Source organism: Phoca vitulina, unplaced genomic scaffold (genome assembly GCF_004348235.1).
Source record: "Phoca vitulina isolate PV1807 unplaced genomic scaffold, GSC_HSeal_1.0 scaffold26, whole genome shotgun sequence".
In the NCBI taxonomy this organism is placed as follows: Eukaryota; Metazoa; Chordata; class Mammalia; order Carnivora; family Phocidae; genus Phoca; species Phoca vitulina.
The window spans coordinates 25,692,847-25,716,149 of record NW_022589729.1 but is presented as its reverse complement, the minus strand read 5'-3'; the positions used below and the strand labels follow the sequence as shown (position 1 = coordinate 25,716,149).

At 34.4% G+C, this 23,303-nt stretch overlaps 1 protein-coding gene across 4 annotated transcripts in view; it reads right to left on the bottom strand.

Annotated features, from left to right (window-relative positions):
- The window catches only part of DENND1B (DENN domain containing 1B), a 269,024-nt gene that overhangs the window by 190,683 nt on the left and 55,038 nt on the right, over positions 1 to 23,303 (bottom strand). For all 4 annotated transcript variants that reach the window (XM_032422402.1, XM_032422401.1, XM_032422404.1 and 1 more), the window contains exon 3: positions 11,848 to 11,891. In XM_032422402.1, coding sequence (XP_032278293.1) covers positions 11,848 to 11,891 — 44 coding nt within the window. The remainder of the gene's footprint in view (positions 1 to 11,847; positions 11,892 to 23,303) is intronic.

The following is a 23,303-nucleotide window of genomic DNA, read 5'->3' as shown; positions in this document are numbered from 1 at the left end:
TTCCCAGCCAAATCTTCCTTTGCCTAATAAGCTTCCTAGAAAGTAAGAACAATACAGCTTTTTGTTTACAACCTTACGTTGCCAGACCAGTACCTTGCAAAATAAAAAAGTATTATATAAATAATTTCAAGATAGTTTTAGCTACATGCTAATTGCCTAGGTTAAGTTCATTTATTCAATATTTGGCAAAATTTTTCATCTAAGAATAACAACCAAAAACATAACTAAAAGGGCAAAAAGGCCTTGCAAAATACAGCATTACTTTAAACAATCTATTTTTCAACTTCCTACATATCTGTATTATCTGTTCACTATATACATTATACCTAAAAATACCACCCAAATTTTTGGTATTTGTGAATCTATTGCATATATAATTCAGAAAGCCTTTCCTTATTCAATTACTGTGAAATGTTTCCCTAACTCTGGAGAGTATCAATAAAATATATATTGAAGAAATTCAAGAAATTCTTGTACAGATGTTTATAGCAGCTTTATTCATCACTGCCAAAACTTGCAAGCAACCAAGATGTCCTTCAGCAGGTGAACAGATAAATAAATTGTGGTACATACACACAATGGAAAATTATTCAGCACTTGAAAGAAATGAGCTATCAAGCCATGAAAAGACATGAAGGAACTTTAAATACCTATTACTAAATGAAAAAAGCCAATCTGAAAAGACTACATATTTTATGATCCCAACTGTATGACTTTCTGGGCAATGCAAAACCATGGAGACAAAAAAAAGATGAGTGGTTGCTAGGGGTGGGAATGACAGGGAGAGAGGAATACTCAGAGCACAGAGAATTTTTAGGGCAGTCACACTATCTGTATGATACTATAATGAGGAATATATGTCATTATACATTTGTCTAAACCCACGGAATGTACAACACCAAGAGTGAACCCTAAGGTAAACTACACACTTTGGGTCATTATGATATGTCAATGTATGTTCATCCTTGGTAAAAAGAATGCACCATTCCGGTGAGTGATGCTGATAATGGGGGAGGCTATGCATGTTGGGGAGCAGGGGGCATATTGGAAATCTCTGCACCCCCTCTCAATTTTGTCATGAACCATAAAAACTGCTCTAAAAAAGTCTTTAAAAATTTTTTTAATAAAGGATCTCTGTTCTGAATGGCTTATAGAGAGGTATATACATAAAGTGAATATCCCTAAAAGTCCTATAGAATAAGGAAACTGAACTTCCAAAACTTCAAATGGGCTAAACCTCAAAAAAAAGTTCTTAGAGAATTCAAATTCACATAATTAAGGTAGATGAGCATACTCATCTAAGTTTATCATTTTGGTTTAATAAATATAGCTGTCTTCTCTGATTTATCAATGTTAAATATAATACAAGGGTAGATTTATTCTACTTGGGCTTATTTTTCCTAAACTTATGCAGGTGTACTGAACAAATAGGCTAACATGATACGATGTTTAAGGTTATTAAAAAAATGTAAATTTCTATTTAACTAAACTGAATCATTATTCTGGTAAACTTATTTCAAAAGTAATTATATTTTGTTACATATCTGCTTAAACATAATTACATTTTGTTATATACCTGCTTAAACATAATTTCCAAAATCTTAGGTTACCAAAATATTAAACTGGTATTAAATTGAGTAAATTAATGTATAACTATTGGATATCCAGGTAATTTCCAAGATAGAATACTAAAATATTGATTACTAAGTATAATTTAAGTCTATGTGCTTCTTATTTTTGTATGCTATAAAATGGTTATGCCTTTGGGTCATTTTAATAAATGTGCTAATTTTCTCCACTGTTTATGGGATGTGTATGGTTTCAGAAAGTTGTATTACGGGTATTCATGAAGTCTGGTCATCTGCTAAAATGCTTGTGCATGACAGAAAGTTCTCAGTTATCCACCCCTCAGAGTTTTTCTTTTTCTTTGAAACAGAAGTTAGTTACTTAGGTTAAAAGTTGTAATTAATGAGTGGTTAAGACTACACTAGGAACAACAGCGTTGGATAAATACAACTGTGTATATACTTTTGTTTTCAAAGAATAGTTTTGTCTTAAAAACAGCAATTCTTGGGCTTTTTTTTTTTTTTAACCTCTGTATTCTTGGAAGTTATTGAGGAGTGAAGAACTACTGTTTATATAATCATATATAATTGAATACTGAAACTTACTGCATTAGAAAATAAAAATAAAATTCATTTGCAAACAGCAATCATGGATGCACTGCATGTTAAAACAACATAAATATGGTGATGATGATAATGAAATTAGTTTGGCCTTGCACATCTCTGAAATATGTCTTAAAGTGTCAGTTTGTTTTTAAATATGAGAGGGCACAATGAAACAAAACTTAAAATGTAACTTTTGTCTGTCTTTTTTGATAATACCTGACTCTGAAAGAAGCTATGAAAATTGTTAAAATTCACTCAACTACTTGGGCTTGTTTCCTTCGATTATTGATTAATGCCTATGCCTACAATGTAAAAAGTTATTTTTACCTCTGTATGCCTCTGAGGTAGCTGAACTGACATCACTTAGATAACTTTCAGGCCATTCCAGTGGACTAAGGCCAAACTTCCAAGACTCATTTTAGTCAAGAAGCAGAAGGTTTCCTGAGACTGTTAAGTTATCCTGTGGGTTAACAGAATAATTTCTGCACTTAGTCCTGAGTTCACTATGTCTTTTTTTTATTATGTTATGTTAATCACCATACATTACATCATTAGTTTTTGATGTAGTGTTCCATGATTCATTGTTTGTGTATAACACTCAGTGCTCCATTCAGTATGTGCCCTCTTTGTTATGTCTTTTATTATTGAAGGGGAGAAAAAGTAAAAAAGTTCATTTATTAAAGAACTATTCAATAGTGTTCCTGACCATATTTATTTTAAATATTTCATTGTCACATTGATTAAACAAATAACCAAGTGTTGCTTCTTGGATCCCATCTTAGTCAAACATTCCAATCTTCTAACAACTTTTTAAATTTTGCCTTCCCAAACTCAGATTCTGAATATAGAAAAAGTCAAAAACTTCCAGGACATGTTTTTATAACTAAAACTATCTTGGACATTTCCTAGAGGTTCCTTGAAAAGTACAGAGATATGTTCTCTTACCTTATAAAATGAGATGCTAGAAATAATTTGGTTCATTTGATATGTTATTATTATAAGAGATGCACACAAAAAGCTGGAAAATGAGAAGAGATGCTCAGCCTGCCCTAGGGTGAACTTGTATATATGTAAATTTTATGAATATGAGTATTTCAGAAATCATATGCTGTATAGGAAGTCCCTAGAGAAACACCAATACCCTTGCTGACCATAGTATGTTTTACTCTCTAGAAAGACAATGATCAAATCTCTTATGAAATAGTTGTTAGGTTTTCCTATATTTATTAGAGTCCTGGCAGTACTTTGTTCAATGATATTAGACAACAATAATATAATATTGTCAGTTATAATTTCAGTTATTATTTAAAATGTTTACTTGGCCATAACCTTTACTTCTTTATTTTATTTTGTTTTATTTTATTTTACTTCTTTATTTTAAATCCCTGGCATCTTCTAGGCCAGTGGTTCTCAACTGGGTATGCCCATCAGACTTACACATGAAGTTCTACAAAAATATATTTGTCTAGGCCCTACTCCAGACATCCTCAATCTCTTTACTTGATATTCTTGGTATATTCTTGCTATATTATGTTTCAGGATTATTGTAGGCTATATCTCAAGATTTTTCCTCAAATTTTATTCACCTACTTTTATAAATCAGATATAACTTTAACTCCTTTGAAAACAGTCTTGGGTGCCTGGTGGCTCAGTTGGTTAAGCGTCTGCCTTCCGCTTGTGTCATGATCTCAGGGTCCTGCTTCTCCCCCTCCCTCTGCCACTCCCCCTGCTTGTGTTCTCTCTCTGTCAAATAAATAAAATCGAAAGAAAGAAAGAAAGAAAGAAGAAAGAAAGAAAGAAAGAAAGAAAGAAAGAAAGAAAGAAAGAAAGAAAGAAAGAAAGAAAGGGTCTTACTCCTTGCTCTTTGAGACATTTTCTCTAAAACCTTTTTGAGTGGCTTTATTATCTTTTTCATATAACAGAAACAACCAAATTTTCTTTTTCATATTTTATTTTTATTATGAACCCTTACCAGACCTTTCACATTTGCTTTTGGGTTTTGTTCTTTTGTTTTTGTTTTTGTTTTTGTTTGGTTTGGTTTGGCTTTTTAGCAAACTGTAATTGACATATAATGTTGTACTCATTTCAGGTATTCAATATAGCGAATCGACAATTCAATACATTATGCAATGCTCACCATAATCAGTGCAATTACCATCTGTCATCATACATTATTACAATATTATTGACCATATTCCCCACCTGTACTTTTCATCCCTGTGACTTATTTATCTTGTAACTGGAAGTCTGTACCTCTTAATCCCCTTCACATATTTTGCCCATTCTCCCCAGACCTTTCACATTTGAAAATTATTGGTAATAAATTAACCATAACCATTAAGCCTCTATCATCTACAGGTAGCTTAGTTTAATTTCTGATGCTTGCCTGAAGGCTCCGCTGTAAGCTACAGGCCAGAGTTTGTGTTTTTAACAAAGTAGGTCGGTCTCAGAGCCTTGGAAAAAGGTTGTATCAGGTATTTCAAACTACTGACACTTCGAAGAATAGACTACTGGTGACAGGCCTTGGAACTGACATCACTTAGATAATTTTCAGGCCATTCCAGTGGACTAAGGCCAAACTTCCAAGACTCGTTTTAGTCAAGAAGCAGCAAGTTTCATGAGACTGTTAAGACAAAATCCAGCAAAACAATAATTAATTGCTTTGTATTGAATAATAATGAGGAAAATTTTATTGTTTGAAATATTATTGATGCTGTTTTCATGATCTATTTTCTGGACATATAAGGAAGCCCTTCCTCCTCTTCCTACACTGTCTGTAACCTACAACAATTTAGTAAACTCTGCTTCTATAAACTGAAATATTTTTAAATCACATCTTATTCTCACTGATTCCCTCCCTCCCTGAATTCAGAAACTCTAAGTCCCTTCATTTTTCATAGCAATATTTTTTTTGCATAAATTCAGTAAGTCTTTCATTTTACCAGTATATAACTGGAAAATTGATTGCACAACCAAGGTCTTAAAGTGTCATTTTTCAGAAAGATGCTTGTTTAATCATCCATGCTAAGGCACTTTTAAGGAACAAAGGTTAGCTATACTTATGGAGCCTACAAAGTCATCCCAGAAAAAGTGGCCAGATGCCTGGTTGACACGGTCCAAACTTAAATGTGTTAAAGAGGGTCCCTTCCTCATAGACCAGGAACCTTAACAAATTTTGTGAATCTTGAGAAGAATCAACCAAAGTTATAGGCAGTATATGTAAAATCTGGGAAAGATATTTGCTTGGGCCTAGTTTCCTAGCTTTGGGATAGTAAATAAGAGATTCTAAAAATCTAATCTGAAATTCCTTATGAAAACTTTCTTGGGGGGCGCCTGGGTGACGCAGTCGTTAAGCGTCTGCCTTCGGCTCAGGTCGCGATCCCAGGGTCACGTAGGAAGCCTGCTTCTCCCTCTCCCACTCCCCTACTTGTGTTCCCTCTCTCGCTGTGTCTCTCTCTGTCAAATAAATAAATAAAAAATCTTTAAAAAAAAAAAAAAAGAAAACTTTCTTGGAAAAAAGTTAATTTTGTAGACATGGCAATTGTTCTACACTGCATGGTTCTAGGTGGGTAAAGTAAATTCATGGAGGCTTGTAGCCTAAATTAACTCTCTTGCTGCACCCATGTAAATAATCAGGCCAAACCCTTAGAAACATGATTTGTTTTGTTTTCTAGAATAATCTTTCTTTGAAATTATTATGCTTGTAAGAGGAAGAAGACTATAGGAAAAATTTTTAAAAGATTGAATTGAACCAAAAGATTACTGGTTGTTTTCATTGGGAAAAAAGCCATTGCTAACACATTCTTCTAGGGGCTCTGTGACTTTCATTGTCTTGAAGCTATTTTACAACTCTGTAAATTGTAGCAATACAAATAATATTTGTCCACAGACATGTTTCATAGAGGGACAACTGACTGCCCTCCTCCCTCACCCCTCCCCATGTGGATAAAGCCACTTCTATGTCTATTTGTACATTTATTACAGCATTCCTGATTTATCTATACAATTCTGCTACTTTGAGCTCTCCTTTGAATAGGATGCAACATTTTACTCACACCCTCATCAACTAACGAGTTTAAAAAAAACTGAAAAATGAAATGTTACATTTGCATTAGAGTCATGATTATATCTTCTTTTAAAAATTATTCTTTAATACTAGCCTCAGAGTCATTTAGTCTAATGGGGTAAATAGAAAGTAAGGAAAATGACAGATCTAATAAGTGGCATAATATGGGAAGCATAAAATGCCAAGGGAACTCCCAGGAGGTCCATTCAATCTAGACCTGTGACATAAAGAAAAGGCTTCTTGGAGGAAATGACCTCTAAGCCAAGACTAGAAAGACAGGCAAAAGGGAATGCAAGTAGGAGATTAGCATTTCAGACAGAAAGACACATGTTCAAAGACAGAATATAAATAAATGGTACAGAAGAGAAAATAATGTTCACTATAAAATACAGACCATTTCTTAAACGGAGAAAGGAAAGGGATACAGAGAAATAGGAGGCTAAAGATGTAAACAAAAGATGTGAAACAAGGAACTTGATCACGTTGAGAAGTTGAACCTTATCTTGAAGGCATCAATGGGGAGCAGTGAGTTTACATGAGTCTTCAGGACTATGGGTTCTGGAGTCAGTGTCTGGCTTGGAATAATGGCTCTACCACTTACTAATTGTGTGACTTTTGCCATGTAAATTAAGTACTTTGTAGTTCTGTTTCTTCATCTGTAAAATGGGAACTGTAGTAGTCCCTTCACTTCATAGAGGCATTATTAGGATTCAGTGAGCTAACACAGGCAAAGTACCTAGAAAGTGCCTGGCACATTGTAAGGAACCAATGACAGTAGTGATAGGAGAAGCAGTATTTGTTTTTTAGAGAGATCATTCCATTGTCTTTTAGATCATTCTAGCTACACTGTGGAGGGTAAATTAAATAGGCACAAAAACAGAAGAGTTAGGAAGATACAAATTAAGGAAAGGACCCTAGAAATAAAGAGAAGTGGAGAGACTGACAAGACATAAAAGAGGCACAAGGAATAGGATCTGAGGACAGATTGGGAATAGCAGTTGAGTGAGGGAAAGAGAAGTAAAAAATAAATACATAGAGTCCTTGGCTTGGGAAAGGAGCTTAAGTAGGAGCATTCACTGAAATAAGACACACAAGAACAACTAATCCAGGTTACTCAGGTAACATGGCAGGCATACTAATACAAAAATGAGTCTGGATCACAAAAGAGGAATACCTCAAAATACCACAGCAGATAAAACATTTCATTTGCATTATGGAGAAAGTACATCGGAGAAAAAGGAAAAGGGCATCTGAGGCATACGAAATGGCCCAGAAGCATGAAAGGCCTGCAGTTTGTGTGAAAACAGGAAAAGTACTGCAAGACTGAAGGTAAATAGGACATATGAGCTGGGGTCAGCTCTTCATAATCTTCTTTCCTATCCAAATGGTCTTAATGATTTCTGATGTCTTGCCCATTACTAAAAGATCATGGTTCCATGGTCCTATGACTTCTGCTGATAGCCATGCTGATAAAAAGAAATCTTAAACGCAGTTTAAGATTTTCATAAAAATGACAAACCAAAAAGTAACAGTTTGGCCAGTTAAACAGCAGATATCCACTGTAGTCATTCATCAACTAATGGCACAGAAATTTCAGAAAGCACACACGACAGAAGAATTTTTACATATTAGTACCTCTTATGCTATTAAATTATAAATCTTCCTGAAGGTCTATAAGCAGTAAAATTCTCAAACTTGTTATTCACCTATAAAAACGATATTCTACATAAAGCAGTTTTATCTATGCCTCATCGTAAGTTAATAAATGTTCCTGGCTTTGCAATACTTTAACAAAACTACTGGTTCACACTTATGGAGTGTTTTCCACAAGCCAGGCGTGGTGCTGAGCGCTTTACAGACTTCACATCATTTCATCCTTACCCTGTAATTCTGTCAAATCAGTAAAATCAATCCCATTTTGCAAATGAGTAACTAAGAGAGATTAAGTCCCTATCTAAAGCAATACTTCACACAATCTATAAATACAGAGTTAGTATTCAAACACATATCTGTTTGATTCCAGGATCTATAAGATTTTATTTCTGACCCCTCTCTAAAAGTGTATTTTTCTCACAAAGATTGACTCCTCTCACTCAAGAAACACAGGCTAACCATGGCCCAAAGAGGGCCTGCTATATGCAAGCAGCAAAGCCATAGAAACATGAAGCATGAAAATGACAAGCAGAGAGTGGGGGAGGGAGGAATTAAGCATTCTGAAAAAGAGCCTGAAGCCATTAAGTATAAATGTGAACAACAGAGAACTAAGGGCAATGGAGAGATTACCTTGATAGCAGCAAAAAAACAAAATTACTCTTTTTATACAGAAGCTGTGAACCTCTCATAGATGTATGAAGGGATACTGCTAGTATCAGTGGCATGGATGGGAAGACTTGGTCTGCATTAGTCTTCTCTGCCAGAGCCCTCAATGTATTTGCAAAACATAAATCTGACATCAATTCAATTTAGCAATCCTCAAATTTGCTCACAGCTTTGTATTTCCTCAGGCTGTAAAACACTTCTCCGTTCTTCTCCAATCCCCAAAAGTCCCATCCACCACTTACACAAAGATAATTCGACATTTCTTGGAGGGACAAAAAGCAAATTCATCCTCTTGTCACTATTCCTCTCTACCCCATGCCCCACAGAGCACCCCTGCAAGCAACCTCTTTCCTCCTTCCCCCTTACATTCATCTTCGTTTTCACTCCTAATGTAACCAACCCTTTCAGATCCTTCTGATGCCCTCAGCTGAACTACTATAATAGCCAACTAATTTCCGTGTTTACGGTTTATCCCACAACCAATCCATATGGAAATCTCTTCCCGACTAATCTTCCTAACATACTTATTTTGCTATACCACACTCTCCTCAAGTTCATCTGAAGGACCAACTCTTTAGCAAAGCCTTTAATGTTACCCAAACCCGGCTCCTACTTCCCTATACAAAATTCTCCACTGTACCCGCCCCAAAAAATCAAATTACAGCCCCTGAAATGTGACTTTGAATTGTCCCACTGGTTCTACCAACTAAAGAAGGAAGACATACTTGAGGAGCCTGTAACAAATCAACAACTATGATGAACCAACAACTCCATGTAGTAGAACCAAAGGGTAATGAATTGATACTATTTCTTTGGATTAAATAACACAATGATTTCAAATTATAAAGATAATGAGGGGAAAAGAACTGTTATGATAAACTATTTTTACAAGAGCTAAAATAAAATAAGTGAGTAGGATCCGGGTCAGCATTCCAAGCAGAAAGAATATAGCTTCATTGCTAATAGCACATGGTTTTGAGTTAGACAAACTTGTCTTCAAATCTTAGCTCTGCCTCTGATAAGCAATGTGATCCTAGGCAAGTTTCTTAACCCTCACTCTGGGGCATGATACTATCTCCTAGCAGTACTGGGTGGGTTTGAAGATAAAATGAATTATGCACATAAAGTACATAGTATACTGCCCAGTGCATGGTAAGAGCTAAATAAAGAGCTTATTAATAATTATTATTACTGAAGCAAGTCTCAGATCCAGTGAAAAGACTGTTTAGCAAGAAGTAGATAGTACACAACAGTAAGTGCTAAGAGAGATGAGAAATATACACAGAGTACTTAAATCATCTGTAGTATTCAGAATATTCACCAAAAAGCATATAGCAAAACCATTCTTCAAGGCCCTTGGCTAGATTCCCATATGAAGTTTGGTTTCTTCAGATATAATGTGAAGTGTTTAGACAAAATGGTATCTAAAGCTCCTTTCAGTCCTAACCTTCAAAAAAGTGTATAAGAATTGCTATGAACTAGAATTCTGAACATTCATCACCATTACCCAGTTAACTACTTTTACATTTTACTAGGTATATAAAGGCTTATTAATGTTCTACTGGCCTCACAAATTTGGAAAACAAAACAACATTTGTCACAGAGAGGGACAGCGATAGTCTCGCTGAAAAACTTCCTGTAGCTGAACTCAACAAGTACCTGATGCCCCTACATGAACCCAAAGTGAGGAGTCTTCAAATTTCCTAGGAATTCTCAGGGGCAGTTTAAGAGGTAGAAAATAAAACACAACAGAAAACATGACCTGGACGGGAGGTTTGTTCTTGGGTCAGTGGACAAGAAAGAATCAAGAATACCAAGAGAAGAATAGTATTTCAAAATGCTAAAATGAGTCAGGAAGGCTCTAACCTAACTATACATTACTTTAAAACAAACCCAATTATACATCATATATCCAAATCAAGTCTTCACTGTAGGAACTTCTTTTGCATACTTAAGGTATTTATAAATCTATTCTTTCTCTAAAGAGCTAAAAACAAATTAAGAGTGCATACCCGTCTTTTTATGTGAAAAGTAGTCAAGGATTGCATTAGATTGAATTAATACTTAACATGCCCATTTACTGGGACGCCTGGGTGGCTCAGTCGGTTAGGCGTCTGTCTGGCTCAGATCATGATCCCAGGGTCCTGGGATTGAGTCCCATAATGGGCTCCTTACTCAGTAGCAGGAGCTCTCCCTTTGCCTGCTGTTCCCCCTGCTTGTGCTCGCTCTCTCTCTCTCTCTCTGACAAATAAATAAATAAATCTTTTTAAAAAATGCCCACTTACTGATTTTTTTCAGCGTAACTTCCTAGTCTTACATATAGATTTTCACGAGTAGAAAGTTATCCTTCCACATATCAAAATCACTTTCGGTATACTTATTTCTGAATGAACTGCTTTAAACAAATACTTTTGTCAGCCTTCAATTTTATAAATTAAGAGAATTTTAAGAATCATATCTGTGAACTTAACTTATGGTTAAGCTTATACTAGTAAATTTTTTAATTTTAACAGTGACAAGAGTGTTTTATACCATTTCTTTGCAGGCAAAAAAAAAAAAGAATATGTTCATCAGAGTTCCATAAAAACTGAAATCTGTATTTTAACCATGTATTATTTAATTCATTTCAAAATGATAAATCTATAATATAAAATTTTAAAGATTTTTCTATTTACATATATCATGTCAAAATAACTCATAATTTTGGTCATACTAAATACTTAAGGAACTATAAAAGACTATAATCCAAAATACAAATGGAATAAATTCATTCTGAAGTCTCATTTTCTTTTAAGAAAGTAAAGCTATAGATAGGAATTACATAAAAATAAGAAAATATCATCAATTCAACATATATGTAAATGATTCAGACATCACTGTAAAAGGAGAGAACTAACCACTTATTTACAGCAGTTACTACTTCAAGTAGACAGAAATAATAGGAAGGTATTCAACAAAGTATGGTATTGTCAAGTTTTTTTGATGGGAAAAATTTTTAAATGTTTCCAAATATGTTCCATTGATAGATTAAAAGAGTGTAAAAATATGTTGAAACTGTAAACATTCAGTTCTTACTAGTTTTAATATAAAGGCTTCCTCATCACCCATCTACTTGGTAACTTTAAAAGATTTTCCATATACATTCTGCACACATGGTGATTTTTTTCCTCACAACTGGTGAAGAGAAAATATTGATAGAAATTCATGTGTAGTAGTAGTTGCTGCAGTAACAGTAGTAATAATCACAGTACTCCAATTATAAATGTTTTTTAAAAATTATGTGGTTCCAACCTGGTCGCCAAAGTCCTCTGGGAATTTCCACAATACCACAGGATCTGTAAATAATTGACACATGGCATTAAACAGAGGCAAAAGGGCACATTGACACCAACATTCTTGTTAAAACATTGTCAGAGATACTTTTTAAATAATTTTTAAATTTCTCTTTAAACATTTACAATTGATGAGATTAAAAATAAAGGATTTTGATCTTTTAAGCATTTTAATGACCTTTGGGAATAGGAACAAATAAAATTAAAATAACTGTCAGATTATTAAAACTATTTCTTTTCACAACTCTCTTTATTTAGATACTTTACATTTTAAGGTTCTGAAATATGAATTTTCAGATTTAACTACACTTAACATATTGGTTTTAATTTGAAAAGAAAAATATAAATGTGGTAAATATGTAATATATATATATCATAGTTCTTAAAAATTAGACCAAAATATATTATCTTAAATTTTCATTTAAAATCCTAAATATTGGGGCGCCTGGGTGGCTCAGTTGGTTAAGCAACTGCCTTTGGCTCAGGTCATGATCCTGGAGTCCCAGGATCGAGTCCCGCATTGGGCTCCCTGCTCAGCAGGGAGTCTGCTTCTCCCTCTGACCCTCCCCCGTCTCATGCTCTCTCTCTATCTCTATCTCATTCTCTCTCTCAAATAAATAAATAAAATCAAAATAAAATAAAATAAAAAAATAAAATAAAATCCTAAATATTTATGAACACTGTAATAATGCTTGCTTTATATCAAAATTCACTTTTGAAATCCCATATTTGCAACTCTATGAAGTGAAGCCTTTCATAAAATAATAGATATAAGTTGGTAGTTCTGAGGCATCAAGCTTACTTAAAATACAACTGATATTTGCAGGGCATTTTAAAGAAATTTTTCTAATATATCTAGTTATTCATATATAAAAACCAATGTTGTTTTATAAATATTCCCACTGGTTTTTCATTTTCATCATTTCTCACAATATTTCTTTTCTACTTAGTATATTAAAAATAAGTCCTTTTAATTAGCACTAATAAATATTTTGGTTATGTGTTCATTTCTTAATTGTGTCAAAAACAAACTTCTAAATATCTGTAGATGTGCTTTAAAAGGATAGTGTACAACGGATAATATTACTTCTGTAAAAGCCTTTGAAAGCTCAAGATAGTATAAGTAACAAGTACCACTGATATAACAGAATTTGAATTCCACTCCAAGTAAAAAGGGTAGACCAAAGACATCACTTTATGTTCTCAATAAGTTCTATTCCATTATTTCCACTATTCCATGTTGCTTTTATAAAAATACAGTCCAAGAATGCATAATTCCAGGTTTTTAATTCCAAAACTCAATAATTACCTAGCAACATTTTTAGTATGAGCTATCTCCTCTTGCTGTATTACTTATTAAGTTCAAAAGAATTTTTTTCAATTATTTTAAATTAAAAAGAAAAGAAAGCATACTTTCTATAATTAACCTTTTTACTTAGTAAGGAATAGAAGGTTCCTATATAAGTCAATATAAATAAATCATTTAACACATCTTATATAAAAATAATGCATTATAAATTCACAAAGATAATATTAAATGATTACCTCTTCATGTAAAACAAAGTGTACATTTCTAAAATGAAGGACATGCATTATAGGTCACCTAAAAATACTCAAGACATGGCTATGATTATGTTGGAAAATATATACATGTGAGTTATGAGTGTGTGTTTTATTGGAAAATATGTACATGTGAGTCAGTTTTACCAAAATGATAATTATCAAGATTTGAATCGTATAAAACAAAAGTGATATGATGGAATCTTCATGAAATATTGATATTATTTTGATAAACTTAATACACTAATGGCCACATAAGTAAATCAATTATACAGAAATGCAGAATAGTTCTTTCTTATAAATGATGGAATTAAAGAGTTTTAATGTGAATATTTAAAACATCCCTTTTGAACAACCTCAATTTTATAGTTGTCATATAAGAAAATGTTTGTGATAAATTTCTTACACTTACGTCTTAAAACCAACATGTTTACCTTGTACAGATAATGCTTTGCCCCTATTGTTCACAGCATTTACCCACGTATGTTCTGCTAACTCACTTTTTCTCATCTTCTATTATGTTGTTGTGTTTTTTTTTTTCCCTGTATCGCCTATTCTTTCACAGAGAGAAGGAACAAGTGAATTCATGTAAATAACATCTACTGGCTTATATTCAGTGAAAAATATCCTATTTCTTTTCATTAAATGAAATTTCCACTTCAGCACTCAAAAATTTACTGTAACGTGAACCTATATTTTGAAATGGATTAACTTAGTTACTGCCTATGTTGTTAGACATACACCATATCTGACACATCTCTGTAGAAACTTTTCACAAGTACTGCAAAGGAAGGAAAAAAAATGGCTCTTAAAAAGAAATAATAACCTGATTCTCAAATGTATGCACAAAGACTGGATTTTCTATTCCCTGAGGACTATTTTTCTCGCTATCAGATCTGACCTGGAGAGCTTAAGTTGGTTTTCTGCTTGCTTTATGGATGGAAGGATGAGAACCACTGGCAGAAATCACTGCCGCTGGTGAGGCCTGATGCACACTGTGCGTCTCTTCTCACCAATACCTACTACTAATTCAAGAGAGACTCCGGATCTTAATTTTAAAGCAATCTTTGCCACCAGCAATCTAGGAACCAAATAAATATGAAAGGAAGAATGCATGATTTGATTTGTACATAAATGCAGTTAGTCTCTTATTTTAATGAGATGTTACAGTATAGGAAGGAAAATATAAAAATTTTTATTAAATCAGTAAATTTGGAGTAAGAATATTTAAAATATTATTTGTGCATCACCATCACAAGTATTCCAAATTCATGACTAAAGCTTTTTTAAAATGTAAAGTGAGATAAATTCAGCAGTTTTGTTTTTTTTCCCTTTGCAATCAGGTCTTTCACATTTCCCGGCCCTTCAATGAAAACAAGAACTAAAATAACTTAAAATATTAGTGTGATTCAACTACATTATTAAAAAATGGAAGGCAGGGGCGCCTGGGTGGCTCAGTCGTTAAGCGTCTGCCTTCGGCTCAGGTCATGATCCCAGGGTCCTGGGATCAAGCCCCACATCGGGCTCCCTGCTCAGCGGGAAGCCTGCTTTTCGCTCTCCCACTCCCCATGCTTGTGTTCCCTCTCTCGCTGTGTCTCTCTCTGTCAAATAAATAAAATAAAATCTTTAAAAAAAAAAAAAAAATGGAAGGCAAACTTTTCAATTTGCATAAATGAAAAATATTTATGGAATTCTGTGGAATTCACAGATGAACCTTTAAAATTAGGCATTTGTAAAATCACAGTTCAGGGACTATATACTTTTGAAGGGTAGAATATATATTAGTAAGTAATATGATGGATTATAGCTTTCAGTGTTTGATTTACCTGCCTTGCAGAATCAGAATTTTATGAATGAGAAAACCAAGGCCAAAACAAGGAGGAGTTTATGTTAGTTATAAGGCTAGTCAATGTGAGAGACTAGAACTTTCTTAGTTGAGATCTAAAGAGCAGCTATTTTATTTTGTTTATTTGAGAGAGAGAAAGAGAGAGCGAGAGAGAACAAGAGAGCATGCACAAGTCGGGGGAGGAGCAGAGGGAGAGGGACAAGACTTCCTGCTGAGTGCGGAGCGGGGCTCAATTCCAGGACCCCAAGATCACAACCTGAGACAAAATCAAGAGTAGGACACTTAACCGACTGAGCCACCCCGGCACCCCAAGAGCAGCTATTTTTTTTTTAAAGATTTTAATTATTTATTTGACAGAGAGAGACACAGTGAGAGAGGGAACACAAGCAGGGGGAGTGGGAGAGGGAGAAGCAGGCCTCCCGCGGAGCAGGACCCTGGGATCATGACCTAAGCTAAAGGCAGACGCTTAATGACTGAGCCACCCAGGCGCCCCAAGAGCACTATTTTATTTTATTTTATTTTTTAATTGGTAAATTTCCCCCCCCCAGGGGAGGTACAAGTTCTTTTTAAAAAAAAATTTTATTGTTATGTTAATCACATTAGTTTTTGATGTAGTGTTCCATCATTCATTGTTTGTGCATAACACCCAGTGCTCCATGCAGAACGTGCCCTCTTTAATACCCATCACCAGGCTAACCCATCCTCCCACCGCCCTCCCCTCTAGAACCCTCAGTTTGTTTTTCAGAGTCCATCGTCTCTCATGGTTCGTCTCCCCCTCCGATTTCACCCCCTTCATTCTTCCCCTCCTGCTATCTTCTTCTTTTTTTTTTTCTTAACATATATTGCATTATTTGTTTCAGAGGTACAGATCTGTGATTCAACAGTCTTGCACAATTCACAACGCTCACCATAGCACATACCCGCCCCAGTGTCTATCACCCAGCCACCCCATCCCTCCCACCCCACGCCCCACTCCAGCAACCCTCAGTTTGTTTCCTGAGATTAAGAATTCCTCATATCAGTGAGGTCATATGATACATGTCTTTCTCTGATTGACTTATTTCACTCAGCATAACACCCTCCAGTTCCATCCACGTCGTTGCAAATGCAAGATCTCTATTTTAAATAATTTCCAGAATCAATACCTTTCTCTGTCTTATTTAAGTTTAACTTATTCCATTCAAAACTCTATGCACTGCTAAAGAAATAAGAAAAGTCCCTGCCCTCCAAAGCCCTATAGTACACATGGGGAAGAGCTCTCTACTTTTTGTGCAAACTATTGTTTTGGGGTTTTTTGTATGCAAATGTTTATGGAAACTTTATTTATAATAAACAAAGAATAGAAGCAACTCAGATGCTCATCAGCTGCTAAATGGGTAACCAATTTGTGTTACATTAATATAATAGAACACAATTTAGCAATAAAAAATAAAGCACCAATACAGGCAAAAAAATAGGTGAATTTCAAAAGCACTATGCCACTATGTCATTGAAATAAAGATAAAATATATTTATGACTAAACTTACATACTTTATGATTACATTCATATGACATTTTGAAAAGGCAAAAAGCAGATCAGAAACCAGATCACTGATTGCTAGGGACTGGGGGTGAGGGGAGATGACTGACTACAAATAGACACAAAGAAACTTTCTACGGTAATAAAAGATGCTTGTCATAAATATATTTTATATTTATTTCAACGACACAAAATGGCAAGTAGTAATCAGAGCAATGACTTAGAAATCAGGGCCAGAATGATATTTCCATGGAAAATGATCATTTTAAAAAAAATCATAACAGTGGTTACAAGTATATAGATGAAGAAACTGAGACTTAGATGAAATTTTGGGGAATCAGGTTTATTGAGATATTTATAGACAATAATATATTCCCTTTTTAAGAGTATAGTGCAGTAAGTTTTAATAAATGTGTATAGTCCTGTAACCAAAACCATAACTAAGAGAACATTTCTATTACTGTAGAAAGTTTCTTTGTGTCTATTTGTAGTCATAAAAGATGCAAACTATTGTTTTAAACAAGGTATCCTGCATAAATACTTGGGCTCAACTTAAAAATTCACTGGCTTAGTAATTTCAAAAAATGTTCCGAATAAAGGAATGGTCATGTCTCTTTAATGTAAATGAGCAAGACTCATTAAGGAAAATGTGTAATTTTATTCTTCCACCTATGGAGATATAATGCTGAACTAAAAAAAAATAAGGTCTCTACGACTTATAGAAAAGAAAGCATCTAAAACATATAATGCAATAAAATTTAATGACTTACACTAAACGGACAGGATACTACACAATAACATATGGAAATCTAATCTAATTTAAAGTCACTAAACAAGGGGCGCCTGGGTGGCTCAATCGTTAAGTGTCTGCCTTTGGCTCAGGTCATGATTCCAGGGTCCTGGGATCAAGCCCCGCGTCAGGCTCCTTGCTCAGCGGGAAGCCTGCTTCTCCTTCTCCCACTCCCCCCCGTTTGTGTCCTCTCTCTTGCTGTGTCTCTCTGTCAAATAAATAAATAAAATCTTTAAAGTCACTGAACTACTTAGGAAGGAAAGTACACGTAAACTAACATGTCAGTTAGGCAAGCAAAGGATGATCTGGGTTCTAATGTGGGCAAGGGAGAACGTTCCAGACTGGAAAAACAATATGCATGATGTCTTGGCAGTTAATAGAAAGCACAATGCAATGTAGAAAAAGGGGGAAAAAATGTAGTATATCCCAAATGTAGAGCAGAAGGGAGAGAATGTCAAGCGATGAAGCTAGAGAGGCAGGGGACAGACTAGAGTTTAAAATGTATCTTGGGTATCATAGAAACCAATTAAAGCAGATGATGACATAAACCAAATGAGAAAAAACAACTAGAAATGTATAAAGAATACAGCTAGAGTGTGTGTTGTTATGAAAGTCAAGGGAAGAGGGTATATCTAAAAAACTCTCAAATGTGGTAAAACATTAAGCAAAGTGACTACTAAAAAATGACAACTATACGTAAAGCATAAAGCCATAATAAAATGAGCTTCAATGGAAGGATGGGAAGCAGAAGGCCGACTTAGGATCATGCAGTGAGAATGAATGAGGAAGGGCAGGCAGAGTGTATGGAGACAACTTCTTTAACAAAGACTGTACAAGGAAGAAGGTAAAGGTACGAGGAGACATGAAGCTAGATAGATTTGTTTTCTTTTAGTATGGTGCAGACTTGGACATGTTTAAATGATAGTACTAATGAGCCCGCAGAGAGCCCAAGAGAAAAGAGAGGATATCTGAGAAGTCAGGAAGAATGGGATCCTGACCAAGATAGTGAGATGAGCCTTGGAAGGAAGCTGGACAATGTTTTCCATTGTTATAGGAAAAAGAGAAGATATGAATCCAAGGAGATTTTAGAATTGGTGGTGCAAAGGCAAAAGTTTTGTGTAAAAATTGCTAATTCTGTAAAGTAGGAGCAAAGCTCTCTGCTTAAAAGAGAAGTTGCTGGAGGCTGAAGGAGGAAGTGTGACTAACTTTCAGGCACTGTTGAGTACTCAATTTGGTAGGTATCCAACCTAGTGTTTAATGGCAACAATGTGGTATTTCCCCCATCATCATCCAACAGCTTAGGTAGAAGAGATAATTGGAAGATTCAGTCAGGGTTGAGGTTTTTGTCAGTCATGTGTGACGGGAAGAAAATTTAAACAGAAGAGTTGTTATAGATAGGAATTGCTGATTTAAAGCTAATAAAATGGAAGTGAGGTGTTTTTTCTCTCTAAAGTCCATTACTACGAAATGTTATACCAAATCATGCTAATGCATTTTAAAAGAGCATATTTTCAGTAGAAAATCTACTGCATGTATCTAAAGACCGTAGGACTGAAAAATAGGTAAAATCAATACATGCAGCATTTGTAATTATGAAATTAGGTGGCTGAAGTTCTGGTCTTACACTAATGAATAAAAATGCTGTCTCTGATCAGAGGAGGCACTGAAAGAGGTAAAATCAATTTCCCTCCTCTCTGTCCTATAGCCCACTCCTTCCCTCCCAAGTTTACCATTCAAATATCATTTTCTACATATGGCTATTATGTGAAAAATATTGAAAAGCATGGAATTAGCTAACTACATTTAAAATTACTTTTTCCAGCTTTATTGATAATTGACATATAACATTGTGTAAGTTTAAGGTGTGTAACTTGATTCAATAAACATATATGTGAAATGTTCATAATAAGGTTAGTTAAGATGACACACATCCTTGCATAATTACTAATTTATTGTTTTTGTTGTGATTATGGTGAGAGCATTAAAGCACTACTCTAATAGCAACTTTCAAGAAGACAATACAGTATTGTTAACTACAGTCACTATGTTGCACATTAGATCCCTGGAACTTATTCATGTTATAACTGAAAGTTTGTACCCTTTGACCAACATCTCCCAACATCTCTCCCTCAGCTCCTGGCAACCATCATTCTACTCTCTTTCTCTGAGTTTCATGTGTTTAGATTCCACACATGAGTGAAATCATACAGTATGTCTTTCTCTGACTTATTTCACTTAGCATGATATCCTCAAGACCAATCCATATTATTGTAAATGGCAAGATATTCTTTTTATTTAGGTCTGAATAATATTTCCTTTTATGTGTGTGTGTGTATATATATATATATATACACACACACACATAATATTTCATTATACACACACACACCCAACATTTTCGTTAACCATTCATCCACTGATAGACATTTAGGTTGTCTCCATATCTTGACTGTTGTGAATAATGCTGCAATGAACATGGGAATGCAGATCTCTCTTCAAGATAATGATTTCATCTTCTTCAGATACATACCCAGAAGTGGGATTGCTGGATCATATGGTAATGCTACTTTTAATTTTCTGAGAAACTTCCATACTGTTTTCCACACTGGCTATATTAATTTGCATTTGCACCAACAGTGAACCAGAGTTCCCTTTTCTCTACATCCTTGCCAGCATTTGTTCTTTTTTTTAACATGTATAAGATAATATCCCATTATGGTTTTGATTTGCATTTCCATGATAGTGATGTTGAGCACATTCTCATGTATTTGTTAACCATTGTATCTCTTCTTTGGAAAAATGTCTATTCAATCCTCTATTTTATTTTTTTTATTTTTATTTTTTTAAGATTTTTATTTATTCATTTGAGAGAGAAAGCATGAGCAGGGCAGGAGGGAAGGGCAGAGGGAGAGGGACAAGCAGACTCCTTGCTGAGCAGGGAGCCTGATGCAGGGCTGGATCCCAGGACCCCAAGATCATGACCTGAGCCAAAGGCAGACACTTAACTGACTGAGCCACCAGGGGCCCCCCTCTGCCTACTTCTTTTAAATAAATTATTTGGGTTTTTTGTTATTGTATGAGTTCTATGGATGCATATATATTTTGGATATTAACCCCTTACCAGATATATAAGATATATAAGCCAAATACTGTACAATCTCACTCATATGTGGAATCTAAAAACATATATATGGTTTGCAAATATTTTCTCCCATTCTATAGGTTGTCTTTTCACTTTCTTGATTGTTTCTTTTGTTGTGCAAAAGCTTTGTAGTTTGATGTAGTCCCACTTATTAATTTCTGTGCATCTGATGTCATATCCAAAATGTCATTGATAAGACTGATGTCAAGGAGCTTATCATCTATTATTTTCTTCTAAGAGTTTTATGGGTTCAAATGTTTAAGTCCTTAATCCATTTCAAGTAAGTTTTTGAGATTGGTCTAAGACAGGGATCCAACCTCGTTCATTTGCATGTGGATATCCAGTTTTCCCAACACCATTTATTAAAGAGACTGTCCTTTCCACATTGAGTATTCTTGGCTCCCTTGCGAAATATTTGTTGACCATATATGTGTGGGTTTATTTCTGGGCTCTGGATTCTGTTCCATTGGTCCACATGTCTGTTTTTATGCCAGTATCATACTGTTCTGATTACTATAGTTTGTAACACAATTCGAAATTTGGAAATGTGATGCCTCCAGTTTTGTTCTTTCACAACGTCTTTTTTTTTCTTTTTTTCTTTTCTTTTTTGGCTATTTGGGGTCTTTTGTGGTTCCATATAAATTTCAGGAATGTTCTTATATTTCTGTGAAAAAAATTCCATTAAATTTTTATAAATATTATATTGAATCTATAAGTGGCTTTGGGTAATATGAACAATATGTTAACAATATTAATTCTTCCAATCCATGATCATGCGATATCTTTCCATTTATTTCTGTGTTCTTCAATTTCTTTCATCAATGTATCATAGTTGTTTTTTTTTTAAGATTTATTTATTTTAGAGAGACAAAGAGAGAGAGAGAGAGTGCATGAACAGGAGGAGGGGCAGAGGGGGAAGGAGAGAGAGAATCCCAAGTAGACTCCCCACTGAACATGGAGCCCAACCCAGGGCTCAATCTCACAACCCTGAGATCATGACCTGAGTTGAAATCAAGAGTGGGACACTTAACTAATTGAGTGATCCAGGCACCACAATGCTTCATAGTTTTCAATGTAGACATCTTTCACTACTTTGATTAAATTCATTCCTAAGTATTTTACTGTTTTTGATGCTATTATAAATGGGATTGTGTTTTTCCCTTTTCAGACAGCTAATTGTGTATATAGGACTGCAACTGATTTTTGTATATTGATTCTGCATCTTGAAATGTTACTAAATTTATTTATTCTAAAAATTTTTTAGTGGAGACTTTAGAATTTTCTATATCAAGATCATATCATCAGCAAACAATTTTGCTTCTTTCTTTCCTATTTGGATGCCTTTTATTTCTTTTTCTTACCTAATTGCTCTGGCTAGGACTACCAGTACTATGTTAAATAAGAGTGGTGAGAGTGGGCTTCCTTGTCTTGTTCCTTAACTCAGAGGGAAAGCTTTCACCTTTCACCACTGAGTATGATGTTAGCTGTAGAATAGTCACATGTGTACTTTAGTATGCTGAGGTATGTTTTTTCTATCTCTAACTTGTTGAGAATTTTAATCATGAAAGATACCAAATTTTATCAAATGCTTTTTCTGATCTATTGAGATGATATGATTTTTATCTTTCATTCTATTAATAATGTGATGTATCACATTTATGGATTTTCACATGTTGGACCATCTTTGAATCCCAGAATAAATCTCACTTGATCATGGTTTTTTTTAACCTTTTTTTTTTTAATTTCAAGATCTAACTGGCTTTATTAAGTGATTCATGAATCAGGCAGCAACCCATCTAGCAAGTAGAGGGGAGCTCCCTCATGTATGATCCTTTTATTGTGCCATTGAATTTGGTTTGCTAGCATTTTGTTGAAAATTTTTGCACCTATATTCATCAGGAATATTGGCCTATAGTTTTCTTTTAGTATCCTTTTCTGGCTTTTGGTATCAGGGTAATACTGGCCTTATAAAATGAGTTTGGTAATGTTCCCTCCTTTTCAATTTTTTGGAAGAGTATAATAAGAACTGGCATTAATTCTTCTTAAATGTTTAGTAAATTCACCCACAAAGCCATCTGGTCTTAAGCTTTTGTTGGGAGGCTTTTTATGACTGATTAAATCTCCTTACCTATTATTGGTCTGTTCAGATTTTCTATTTCTTCCTGATTCAGACACAGTAGGCTATATGTTTGAATGGTTGAATGTATCCATTTCTTCTAGGTTGTCCAATTACTGATATATAGTTGTTCATGATAAGTCATTTGTGATCCTTTGTATTTCTATGGTATCAGTTGTAATGTCTCCTTTTTCATTTATAATTTTATTTATTTAAGTCCTTTCTTTTTTTCTTGGTAAATCCAACTAAAGGCTTGTGAATTTTATTTATCTCTTCAAAAAAATGACTTCTAGTTTTGCTGATCTTTTCTATTGTTTTTCTATTCTCCATTTCATTTTCTGCTCTTTATCTCCTTTCTTCTGCTAATTTGTGGCTTCATTTGTTCATTTTATAGTTCTTGAGGTATTAAAGCTAAGTTGTTTGAGATATTTACTTTTCCCT